Consider the following 13986-nt stretch of genomic DNA (forward strand, 5'->3'; position numbering starts at 1 on the left):
GGGGGGGTAGTTCAAAACTAGGGGGCATATTTTTAAGGTGAGAGGACGAAGATTTAATAAGGGCATAAGGGACAATGTTTTACACAGAGAATGGTTCGTGTGTGGAGAAAGTGGTGGATGCAAGTACAGCATGGATAGGTGCATGAATAGGAAAGATTTGGCGGGATATGTGCCAAATGCAGGTAGGTGGAACTATTTTAATTTGGGATTATGGTCGGCATGGACTAATTTAACCAAAGGGTCTGTTTCCATGCTGACCAACTCTATCACTCACTGATTCTATAAACAATGTGTTCTAACAATTCTAGCATCACCCGCCTGCTCCCTGGACTATCCCAACAGCATAGATCCACCTTCCACCGTACTGCTATCAATGCCCACGACCCAGAACCCACTTCACCTCGAGTAGACTTCGAGTCACACTTTTACTTTTCTAATCTTATTGATCCTACGAAATTTTGCATGTGGCTTTCTAGAGAATTAAGTGACATAGGGAGTAGGAAAGAAGCTGGGTTTGGAGCCTAACATCAGTCATGATCATATAAAAATACAGAAATAGGCTATTCAGCCCTTCAAGCCAAATCTGCCATTCAATATGATCACAGCTAATATTCTAACTCAGTTCCTTGTTCCTTGAAAGTTGCCACCCAGATTGATAGGGTTGTTCAGAAGGCAGACACTGTGTTAGCATTTATGAGTAGGGGGATTGAGTTTTGCAGCCATGAGGTCATGCTGCAGCTGCACAAAACTCTGGTGCGGCCGCACTTGGTGTATTGTGTGCAGCTCTGGTCACCACATTATCGGAAGGATGTGGAAGCTTTGGAAATGATTCAGAGGAGATTTACTCAGATGTGGTCTGGGATGGAAGCAAAGTCATATGAGGAAAGGCTGAGGGACTTGAGGCTGTTTTCATTGGAGTGAAGATGGTTGAGAGGTGACTTAATTGAGACACATCAGATAATCAGAGGATTAGATATGGTGGACAGTGAGAGCCTTTTTCCTCGGATGGTGATGGCTAGCAAGAGGGGATATAGCTTTAAATTAAGGGGTGATAGATATAGAACAGATGTCACAGGTAGTTTCTTTACTCAGAGAGAAGTAGGTGTATGGAACGCCCTGCCTGCAACAGCTATAGATTCACAACTTTAAGGGCATTTAAATGGCCATTGGACATATATATGGATGATAATGGAATAGTGTAGGTTAGATGGGCTTCAGATTGGTTTCACCAGTCAGCGCAGCATTGAGGGCCGAAGGGGGTGTATTGGACTGTAATGTCCTATGTTCGATGTTCTATGCGCTAAAGGGTTGAGCAGGCTTGATGAGCTTTTTTTTAGATTAGATTTACAGTGTGGAAACAGGCCCTTCGGCCCAACAAGTCCACACCGACCCGCCGAAGCGCAACCCACCCATACCCCTACATTTACCCCTTACCTAACACTACGGGCAATTTAGCACGGCCAATTCACCTGACCCGCACATCTTTGTGACTGTGGGAGGAAACCGGAGCACCCGAAGGAAACCCACGCAGACACGGGGAGAACGTGCAAACTCCACACAGTCAGTCGCCTGAGTCGGGAATTGAACCCGGGTCTCAGGCGCTGTGAGGCAGCAGTGCTAACCACCGTGCCGCCCACATTAGAGCTCCTGCTCTAATTTCTTGATTTCTGCAATTATCTAAGCAAAGCTTTCCTTTTTACACTCTCTCCTGTATAATTTTAATTTGTTCATTTTTACTACATAACACAACAGAACGAGGTCACTTAGTGCATGGATCCACACGGGAACATGGCAGTGAGACCTACCTGACACAAACAGCCGGGCACTGTTGCTCTGTCTCGTTTCACCAGTGTATCTGTGCCGTGTGATGCAGCGATAATTGTACAGGCCATCCTCGTTCTGTACGTCTAATATATACAAGGCTCCTATAGGCGTGATGTGGAATCTAGATCCTGATAAACAGAATAATTAAAGACACAATTAGCTCATTTCCAGACAAGCTCATTATGAATCAGTATTACTATGGAGATGAAATCAATCTCTGGCTTTCCTAGATTTTATTTCTACTGGCTTGGGAAACATTGACAAGCTTTGCAATTTCAAACCAGGTGAAACTAGGAAATGAGTCTCTAAAGAAGATGTAAACTATCATTCTTTGAACTGTTGTTTACAGAAGGCCAGTTGCTGTGGAAAAGCAGCCGTAAATTCACCACTAAGCCATTCAGCATTGCAGGCATAGACCAACTATATTCAGCCTTATGTCAGAGTGCCTGAAAAAGAGAATTTGATAAAGTACTGAGTTGATATTTTAACATCTTTACTGTGTGTCAATGGGTTTCTTTCTTTGTTAAGTCTTTCTAGCCAGGCTTTGTTTGGTTGCAACTTGTACAAAGCAATATTCTTCCTTGTTTGCATTTTAAGGTTATATTTTATAGAATTCCTAAGTGTGGAAACAGGCCATTCTGTCCAACAAGTCTACACTGGCTGTCTGAAGAGCATCCCACCCAGACTCATCCCTCCACCACCCTATTTCTGTAACCCTGCATTTCCCATGACTAATCCTCCTAACCTACACATCCTTCGTGGCGGAGGGTGGACGAGGACAGATTGTTGGTGATCATCACTCCGAGGAACTTGACACTCTTGACCATCTTGTCTTCAGCACCATTGACTGTGCCCTCCACTCCGCTTCTTAAGGTCAATGACCAGCTCCTTCATTTTGCTGACATTTATGGAAGGATTGTTGTCTTTACACAAGGCCACAAAGTACTCAATCTCTTTCCTGTATTCTGTCTTATCGTTGTTTGAGACCTGCCCTCCAACAGTGGTGTCATCAGCAAACATGTAAATGGAGTTGTGGCAGAATTTGCCCACACAGTCACGAGTGTATACGGAGCATAGCGGAGGCTGAGTATGCAGCCTGGTGGGGCACTGATGTTGAGAATAATGGTGGAGCAGCTTATCCTTACTGATTGTGGACTATGGGTCCGGAAGTCAAAAGTCTAGTTACAAGGGGGAGCTGAGACGTAGGTCTTGGAGTTTAGAGATGAGTTTGTTTGGAATTGTGGTATTGAACTTGTAGCTGTAGTCAATAAGTAGGAGCCTGGTGTAGGTAGCCTTGTTATCCAAGTGTTTCAGGCAGGAGTGTAGGGCCAGGGAGATGGTGTTTGCCATGGCCCTGGAGCACCAATTGCAAAAGATCAAAGCAATTTGGGAGGCTGGAGTTGATGTGAGGTATGACTAACCTCTCAAAGCACTTCACAATTATGGAGTTCAGAGACATTAGAACATGGAACATAGAACATAGAACAGTACAGCACAGAACAGGCCCTTTAGCCCACAATGTTGTGCCGACCACTGATCCTCATGTATGCACCCTCAGATTTCTGAGACCATGGGCATGTCCAGGAGTCTCTTAATTAGGCAGTAATCATTGAGGCACGCTGCATGATTTTTCTTTGGCACTGAGATGATGGTGGTCTCCTTGAAGCAGGTGGGGACTTCAGATCAGAGTAAGGAGACATTAAAGATCTCTGTGAATTCTCCCCCCAAAGTGGTATCTGAAGAATCTGAGTGCATGGCCAAGGACTGTATCAGGGCCAGTCTCAAGAAGGTTGATGTAACATCTGCAGCATTGACCTCAGTCATTCAGTTTCTTATATGTTCGCAATTTACTTGGTTCTAATATTTAACCAAATTTGGATTTATACAACGCTTGTGATTAGTCGATGAAGGAATGTGCTTTTCAGAAACCAAACCAATTGTTAAAATTGTATTAAAACTTGTATTTAATTGTATTTAAAGTATGTTAAAATTGTGTCTAATGATGGGATTGGGAAAGGAGAACAATATTAAAACCAAAATTCAGAGCATATATGGATATCACAAAAATAACAAGATTTATTGCAAACAATTCGAGCCTCTGTCACATTATATTGTACCAATTCCAATTAACAATGTCTTAAAATATTGTTGCAGTATTGGTAGCATTGGTAGCATTTAATATAATTTTAACAATTGGTTTGGTTTCTAAAAAGCATATTCCTTCATCAACTAATCACAAGCGTTGTATAAATCCAAATTTGGTGAAATATTAGAACCAAGTAAATTGCGAACATACAAGGAACTGAATGACTGAGGTCAATGCTGCAGATGTTACATCAACCTTCTTGAGACTGGCCCTGATACAGTCCTTGGCTATGCACTCAGATTCTTCAGATACCAGTTCTGTCGGAGCCTCATGAACCCCCAGAATGTTCCCAACACAGGAATCAATGCAGATAAAGAACAGGTCTCTCCTTTCTCATAAATCACGTGCATGAATTAAAAAGAACAAAGTCCATCAAGGGTATATCTGCAAGTATTTGCAATAAAACAGCTGGAAGCATGGTTGATAAGCGAAAGTCAAAACTCTGGCTGAGAATTCAGGTCTTTATGCCTTTTTCTAAAATTATCTCATATCACTAGAATTTCAACCAAATTGTGAAGCAACCAACTGATTTGAACTTAGCAACTTTCAGTGATTCTAAGTATCAAGTAACTCTTAAAATTTGTTCCTAGCTTGTCTGTTAACTAGAATAAAGTGAAATTCATGATAGCTCAAATATCTTTAACAACCTAAAGACATCCCAAAGCACTTTGATCTCTTTTTCTCGATTTCCATGTTTTTTATTTTCATTTTTGATTTTATAATCATTTACATTCAAGTATAAAAATACAGGAGTACTGTGAAAAGTGTATCACATCAACATACAAGGTTCCATCTTAGATACAACTACCCAGGTACAGAATCTTAAGTTGAGAGTGCAGTGCTGGAAAAGCACAGCAGGTCAGGCAGCATCCGAGGAGCAGGAAACCACCAGGCCAAACTGGTAGCCCACCAAGCCAGACTGGGAGACCACCACGCCATGCTGGGAGACCACCATGCCGTGCTGGGAGACCACCAAGCCAGACTGGGAGACCACCACACCAGACTGGGAGATCACAATCACAGACTGGGAGACCACCAAGTCAGACTGGGAGACCACTACGCCAAACTGGAAGACCACTGTGCCAGTCTGGGAGACCACCACGCCAGTCTGGGAGACCACCAAGCCAGCCTGGGAGACCACCATGCCAGACTGGGAGACCACTGTGCCAGGCCAAGAGACCATTACGCCAGTCTGGAAGACCACCACACCAGACTGGGAGATCACCATGCCATGCCGGGAGACCACCAAGCCATACTGGAAGACCAACAAGCCAGACTGGGAGACCACAACGCCAGGCTGAGAGACCACCACGCCAGTCTGGAAATCCACTATGCCAGACTGGGAGACCACTGTGCCAGGCCGAGACACCACCACGCCAGTCTGGGAGACCACCACACCTGACTGGCAGACCACTAAGCCAAGCTGGGAAGTCACCTTGGCACGTCTTCACTGAATCCAAGGTCTGGAGTCCGAATCCTGGAGTCCAAAGCCGGAAGAAGAAAGAGAGAAGAAGGAAAAGGAACACAAAAGCAAAGAGAAAAGAGAGAACAAGAGTAAAGGAAATGGACGAGCTCTGTCTGAAGTGTCCTACTTTGCCACCATCATGCACAGACAATGAAGTATGTTTGACATGTGCATTACTGTTGTAATAGTAATCTAGTAGCCTACTGTACTGAAAAATGCCTTTTGGCTCAAGCGGTCTATGCTGCTGAACAACATGTACTAAACACAGAAGCCAATTAGTGCACCCACTAACGATTTAGAGGTACAATTTGAGGAATACAAGTATGCTTTATTTCAGTAATGGTTGGCATATTAACTGTCTCCCTTAGTACTGAGATAAAATGGCCAGCACCTACGTGAGATGTAGAGACAAGAAAAGCCTTAAATGTCATCCTGTCACGTGATCAGTGACTTTAGTTCACAATTGCCAAGGTTCACATTAATGGTGGATCCACAGTTAAACTTATATGTTTAGATCCTTATATGTTAAGGATGTTAATGGAGTCACATTTGTCGAATCGAATCCGGGTCCCTGGTGCTGTGTGGCAGCAGTGATAACCACTGAGCCACCATGACATTTTCTATGGCCAAATAATCTGCTGACATCAAGATTTATTAACAGTGCCCAAGGAAGCAATTTGTATGTCCATGCTCAAAACTCCAAACTATTTGCAGCGTCTACAGACGCTGGCTTGCTGTGGAGAAGCAATCTTTTTTGCTTTTCATTTAGAAATGGACACCAGAGCCGATTAGTTGTGGCATAGGACTGTCAACTGAGTAATCACAGGCCTGCTGACGTGTTGTAAAATTGATTTCAACAGACCTGTGGTCTAGCAGCTGAAAACAAATATAGATACATGAAATGAGGAGTTAGAACGTGGGAACAATTAGTTATTTAGTATTTGCACTGAGCAACGCTGCAAACAATTAAATAATACTTTAAAACGAAAGAATAATCCTGGATTCCACAGTTTACAGGGCTCTTTTTCCACACACACCTCAGATTTAATGAGATTGCATTAAATATCTTTAAGTAGAGGCAGGTGAAAATTTGACTTGAAATACAGACCGAGATGAACAGGTGTGTTGCTGTCAGGCTCTACTGTTTAGGTCATACTTTACCCTGACAGCAAAATGACCCACTGGAACTCAATCCTGAGTCTTGTACTACCAAATAATGTAACACACTGCCCAGAAAATCTAATAAATAAAATCTAAACTGACACGCTAAACCATTTTTTTCTTCCTCTCTATCATTACTAACTAGTTCAATTAGACAGCTGGGACTTAATATCAAAAGCAAATTATTTCTAAGCCTGAGAAATAGTTTATTTACATTTCACAGTCTCAAGCAAGCAAGAAGGTGACCTTTGAAATCTTTTGATTCTAGTTGTGAGTTTTAGTGCAGATTGAATAATTGAGCGTTATGCAACTCAATAATCCTGAGGAATATATGCAAGATTTGGCTGATTAAATCTCTAAAAGGTCAAGTCAACCTGACACAGAATACGCCACATTTGTTTTATATAAAAGATATGCCTAGCCATCAAAGCCACTGGAAATCAGAGAAGGGACTAATGGAAACAGTCAGTCAGTTTGTTCAGATACAGTAGCTTAAATGATGAGAGAGCAAGAGAAATGCACGTTCCAAACTGGATATACAGAGGGAGCTGTTAGTATGTTTTATGTCTGTCATGCAGTTGAAGTGATTGTGGTTAAATATGTACTGGGTTATAGAAGCCTGATTTTTCCCTCATGAATATGCTTTCCCTCTTAGTTAGGGTTGCTAGTTATGGCTATTTCAACGCTATCAACCTCAGACTGTAAAGGCATTGAATCCGTACTGCAGGCATTAATCTGCATCTCACTCGAGTCGTCTCAACAACTGAGCTAACCAGCCTTTCCAAACCTGCCGATCACAGACAAAGGGTCTTTGCAGAAGGTTAGCTACATGTTACTGATACACTATTGATCCATCAGAATTGTTGTTCCCCAGGAATCATTTTGAAAATTGGGAATTCTGTCAGTGTCACTGAGTCAAAATCCCTAAACCCTCCCGAATAGCATTGCAGATGAACCTACATTAAATGGTTTGCAATGGTTCATGGATGCGTTCCAGACAGCAACATCGGTAGAAACACAGAGATTAGGAGCAGGAACAGACCATTTGACCCCTATAGCCAGCTCCTCCATTAAATATGATCATGGCTGATCACTGAGCTCAATACCCCATCCACTGTCCATCCATATCTCTTGACTCCTTTAGCCTTATCTACAGCCATAGCTATATCTACCTCCTCCTTGGAAGCACATAATGGATTGACTTCAGCCACTTTCTATGGTAATGAATTCCATAGGATTATGAGTGAACAAAACTCAATTGCTAATTCTCCCATTCTATACTGACTCAATCCTCAATATAGTTACTAATGCATCCTCAAGACCATACGTTTTCAACTTCAAGTCTACAATGAATGCTCAGGAGGGGTTGTATACCTTGGGGAGCAGTTTCGCCTGGCCTAATCTTGGTACTATCCAACCACTCAAATGTTTGTCTCTATTTCCAGGATATTAACAGGAATCACCAATGAATAGAGAGTGGGAGCCAGGGCTGATTTATTTTCTTGCCCTAATTGTGGATACAAATATTATTAATAGATGCCTCAATGTCATCCAGTCTAGTGTCATTAAAAATTGGGCTCAAAGTACCCTTTCTATTCCAAACATCCTTCACAAAGCTGCCAATTTTTCTTTAATTCCTGTTTTATTCCAGATACTGCAACTTTCAAGCTGTGTAACACTTTACGCAAACAACTGAATAAATAAAACCAAACTGACAGACAAAACAGACAAACGCGAAGAGACAATGCTTGAAATTATTTATTTTAGACTTTTGAGTGCTGTAAGGCTATTTCATGAAGAAGATGGGCAGGCAGATCAACTTTAGCTGGGCCACTGCCTGGGCTGCTCAATAAGTCGTTAGTAAAAGCAGATTGCTGAGTTGGACAGCCACATTGGCTGGATGTCTATTAGTATTTTACAACTAATTTTAAATACTATGTGTAAGCTTTTTCGTATGCACCTTGATTCTAAGTAGAATCATAGAGTCACTACAGTGGGAAACAGGCCATTCAGCCCATCAAGTCAACTCTGACCTTCCAAACATCATCCCGCCCAGACCCATCCTATCGCCGTAACCCTACATTTACTATGGCTAACCCACCTAACGTGCATATCTTTAGGTACTATGGGCAATTTGGCACAGCCAATCCACCTAACTGTACATCTTTGGGCTGTGGGAGGGAACCAGAGCACCCAGAAGAAATCCACACAGCCTGGGGGAGAATATACATACTCCACAGAGACATTTGTCCAAGGGTAGAATCAAACCCAGATCCCCGGTGCTATGAAGCAATAATGCTACCCACTGAGCCACCCATACCGCCCTGTGTGTGAGAGTGTATTAGTATGTATATACAAGTCTATGTGAATTTGTGTATGTATGTATGTAACTGCACTTGTGTTCGTATGTATTTGTGTCTCAATGTTTGAGTGCTTTGGGCATATTACCATATATGCAAGTACGTATTACATTTGTGAGTGTATGTGGGTGTTTTTCTGTTTCTTTGTGAGTCTGTAACTGTATGTGTCTGTGAGTGTGTAAGTATATATTCAGGCTTGAAATCTATGAGTATCTGTGTGTATATGTACACGTATAAAGTATTGAACAGAATCAGAGATGTTTGTTCATGAACTATGGCAAACAGCCAACTCAAAATAATGATGTAAAGTAAACGTTTCCATGTGTATATTTACTACATTGCTTCCTGAAAGAAGAACCTTTTTTTATTAATACAGACAGCCTGTCATCAGCAACAAGGACTAAACAGCGAGTCAGCGTTACTTCAAAGCATTCAGAGAGCTCGTGCCATCAGGAATGACATGCGCTGATTGCTCTGCTGATCCCAGGGAGCGTTCCCCTCTCCAGGCACATTTAATTTAATCAAACTCATTTTACTGCAGAAAAATCTAATTCCTTATGACTGTCATCCTTAAATGCAAAGGAATCAGGTTATTATTAATCCATTGCTTTGTGAGAAACTCCACACATGATTTATCCATTTCAGAAGCCTGGGAAATATTTTTCTCTATATGTTATTTACTTTTCAAGAGAAGATTGCTCAGTCTACAATAGCTTGTGGAACATGCCCATTCCTTATTGCATTGTTTCCTCTCCTGTACCAAACACTTTTAACCTTTCATATGCTGGAGGTTTGGCTAAGTTGCTGATGGTTATTAGATTCATGTATTTTCCACTGCAATGTCAAAGCCTCACATTTAGTGATGACACAAATGAAAAAAAATAAAGACTTGCTTTAATTATAATGCTTGTCATGCCTTCATCGATTCATACAGCATGGAAACAGGCCCTTCAGTTCGACCAGTCCAGCCCAGCCATAATCCCAAACTAATCTATTCCTAGCTGCCTACACTTAGTCCATATCCCATAAAGCCTTTCCTACTCATGAACTTATCCAAACGTCTGTTAAATGTTGTAATGGTACTCACATCCGTCACTTCCTCTGGAAGTTCATTCCACACACGAACCACTCTCTGTGTAAACAAATTGCCCCTCATTTTTCTTTAAATCTTTCTCTTCTCACCTTTAAAAATATGCCTCCTAGTCTTGAAATTCCCCACCCTGGGGAAAAGACACCTACTGTTCATCTTACCTGTACCCCTCACAATTTTACAAATCTCTACAAGGTCATTCCTTAGCTCTTACACTTCAATAAAAAATGTCCCAGCCCATCCAGCCTCTCCTTATAACTTAAACCCTCCATTCCAGGCAACATCCTGGTACATCTTAGTAGCTAAACCCTCTCTGGCTTAATAATTTCCTTCCAATAACAGGCGACCAGAACAGGACACATACCCTGTGTACAATGTCAGCATCACGTCCCGACTCCAGTTATCCCAAAGTGTTCTACAGACAATGAAGCACTCTTGCAGTACTGTGGCTGATGTAATATAGGGCATTCAGCAAGCAAGTTACACACTGCAAGGTCCCATTTTCAAAAACAACACAGTGACCAGGTAATCTGTTTTTTGTGATGTCGGATGAGGGATAATTAGTGGCCAGAATGCTGGGGTGGCATTCAGACAGAGTAGTTCTTCAAAATGGTCCATGGGATCTTTCATACCCACTTGAGGTGAAACCATCCCAGGAGTTGACAGTGAAGCGCTTTAGATGCTTGCTTCAAAGTTTGACCTGTGCCATTTTTGAAGAAGGTAGATATTTAGTAGATTTCTTTTGGAGAGGTTGCGGGGGGGGGGGCGGGGTGCAAGGTGCAGGGAGATGGTTTGGGGTTTGACGGCTTTGTTACCATTGTCCCAGGAAGGGAGAAGATCCCTGGTGAAGCATAATATTCTTTAATAATTGCACACAAGTGACAAAGTGATCCGCTTAGCTAAGAAGGTGAGTGTCTGGATTAAAGTAACTTTGACAGCAGGAGATTCAATCCTTTCAGCTGAGGTAGATTCGAGGGCTGTGTCCTTGCCCTTCTCACAGTGAAAAGAAGAATCAGGCATTTGCTATGGTTCAGTGAATAATCATGAAGGACTGAGCTTCTTTCAGAAAACTGGTGAAGAGACACAGTGGTACCGTATGTTACAGTATAAATGATGCCACAGTAACACAGCTGCCTCATGTTGTTTGTTGGTAATCACTGGAATAGTACCGTACTACCATTGAAAATTTAACAAGGGCGGCAATAATTTCTCCCCTCTAAACAGTTTATTCATAAGAACATAACAGCAGGAGTACATCTTATATCCCCTGAAACCTACTTAGACATTCATTAAAATCAGAGCTGAAAATGTGTTGCTGGAAAAACGCAGCAGGTCAGGCAGCATCCAAGGAGCAGGAAAATCGACATTTCGAGCATGAGCCCTTCTTCAGGAATGAGGAAAGTATGTCCAGCAGGCTAAGATAAAAGGTAGGATTCATTAAAATCATGCCTGCACAGTTTATAGCTTCAACTCCACTTTCCTGCTAGCCCCTATACCTTTGACTGCCTTGCAGTCAAAAGTCTTTTTGACCTTGCTCAAAGAATGTCTCCCATTCTTTGAAACCACCAACAAGCGCAAACACAATCTGCTCAAGCATCTACCATGCAACACCATTTCATCACTGGCACCAATCTTATAAACTTTGTTTTTTTTTAACTTATTCATTTCTGCTGGATGTGGACCTTGATGGCTGGCCAGCATTTACTGCCTGTCCTTAGTTGCCCTTGAGAAGGTGGTGAATTGCTTTCTTGAACCACTACAATTCACCTGATTTGTGTTGACCCACAATTCCATTCAGGAGGAATTCCAGGATTTTGACCCAGTGACAGTGAAAGGATGGCAATGTATTTCCAAGTCAGGATGGTGAGTGGCCTGGAGGGGAACTTGAATGAGGTGGTGTTCCTATATGTCTGCGACCCTTGTTCTTCTAGATGGAAATGGTCATGGGTTTGGAAGGTGCTGTCTGAGTGTCTTTGGTGAGCTTCTGCAATGCATCTTGTAAATAGTAGGCATCGCTGCAGCTACTAAGCATCAATAGTAGAGTGTGTGGATGCTTGTGAATGTGGTGCCAATCAAGGGGGCTGCTTTGTCCTGAATGGTGTCAAGCTTATTTAGTGTTGTTAGAGCTGCACCCATCCAGGCAAGTGGGGACTATTCCATCACACTTCTGACTTGCGCCTTGTAGATGGTGGACAGGCTTTGAGGAGTCAGGAGAGGAGATACTCACCCCAGCATTCCTAAACTCTGACCAGCTCTTGTAGCCACTGCATTTATGTGGTGAGTCCAGTTGAGTTTCTATTGACTGATAACTCCCAGGATGTTAATAGTAGAGAATTCAATGATGGTAACATCATTGAATGTGAAGGGGATGTGGTTAGATTGTCTCTTTTTGGTGATGCTCATAGTCTGGCAATTATTTGGTGTGAATGTTACTTGCGACTTGTCAGCCCAAGTATGGACATTGTCCAGATTTTGTTGCATTTAGACACAGACTGCTTCAGTGTTGGAATAGTTGCGAATGGTGCTGAACATTGTGCAATCATCAGTGAACGACTGACCTTATGATGGAGGGAAGGTCATTGATGAAGCAGCTGAAGATTGTTGGGCCAGGACACTACCCTGAGGAACTCCTGCAGAGATGTCCTGGAGCTGAGATGACTGACCTCCAACAACCATGACTATCTTCCTTTGTGTCCAGTTTGACACTAACCAATGGAAAGTTTTCCCCTGACACCCACCGTTTCCAGTTTAGCTAGGGTTCTGTGATGTCACATTCAGTCAAATGCAGCCTTGATGTCAAGGGTTATCATTCTCACTCACCTCTGGAATTCAGCTCTTTTATCAATGTCAGAACCAAGACTGTAATGAGATCAGGAGCTGGGTGTCCCTGAAGGAAACCAAACCAGGCATCAGGTTATTGCTAAGCAAATGCTTTGAGAGCACTGTTGATGACTCCTTCCATTGCTTTACTGATGAATTGAACTGAACTGTTTCCAAAGCAAATATTTAATGAACTAAGGAGACCAGAACCATTTACGTTATTTCAGGAGTCATTGCAACAATGTCCTGTACAGTTGTGAGAAGACTTTTCTACTTTTATATCCTATCCCTCCTTCGATAAAGACCAACATTCCATTTGCCTTCTGTTGGACTTAGGCTCAATCTACCAACTTATTTTCTTCTATGTGTGAGCCCAGTCCTGCGTGCTCTTTAAATAAAGCAATAGGAGAAAATATTCAATCTTACACTTTTAGTTTTATTCTAGCAATAAGTGGATAAAGTATACAGAGCTCTGGGTCTAAACCTTTCTGTCCCTGATAAACTACTAAGTAAGTCAGTTCACAAAGAACAAAGACGTATTCCTGCCCCTGACCCAGTCTTTTATACCATACAAAACATCATACCATCACTCAAGTGAGATTGTCTTCTAATTGGTTGTTGATCTGACTCCATTCCCCACCTCCTTGCATTCCCGGATGTCCGATCCCACGTGACCTTCCTTTGTCTCAGAAAAGGAGCACCACGCGGCCTCCTTTTGGGCGCGAAATGGCAGACTTGCACACTTCCGGGGCGCGAAACGCCGATCACGTGACCTCCCGGCACTCTTCCGGAGCGCGAAACAGGGAGACCATGTGACCGTGCCCGCGCCTCGGAGCATCACGTGGTCATCCTCTGCGCATGCATCAGAGGACCACGTGACCTCCGAATGCCGAGGACACGCCCACTTGGAATCTACAGTCTATTTTACCGGTAAGCTATATATATTTTTACACTTCCTAATTACTGGCTGTACCTGCAAGCTAATTTCTTCTTTAAATTCATTCAGGGGATGTGATCATCAGTGGCTAGGCCAGCATTTATTGCCAATAATCATCCATTCCAAATTACCTAGAGGGTAGTTAAGAGTTAATCATAGTGCTATGGATCAGCAGTCACATGT

At 42.5% G+C, this 13986-nt stretch overlaps 1 protein-coding gene across 5 annotated transcripts in view; it reads right to left on the bottom strand.

The window, feature by feature from the left end:
- LOC132820866 (cell adhesion molecule DSCAM) overlaps nt 1-13986 on the bottom strand; it is a 597498-nt gene that overhangs the window by 293520 nt on the left and 289992 nt on the right. For all 5 annotated transcript variants that reach the window (XM_060833222.1, XM_060833217.1, XM_060833218.1 and 2 more), the window contains exon 3: nt 1806-1952. In XM_060833222.1, the coding sequence (XP_060689205.1) occupies nt 1806-1952 (147 nt within the window). The remainder of the gene's footprint in view (nt 1-1805; nt 1953-13986) is intronic.

Source organism: Hemiscyllium ocellatum, chromosome 12 (assembly GCF_020745735.1).
Source record: "Hemiscyllium ocellatum isolate sHemOce1 chromosome 12, sHemOce1.pat.X.cur, whole genome shotgun sequence".
In the NCBI taxonomy this organism is placed as follows: Eukaryota; Metazoa; Chordata; class Chondrichthyes; order Orectolobiformes; family Hemiscylliidae; genus Hemiscyllium; species Hemiscyllium ocellatum.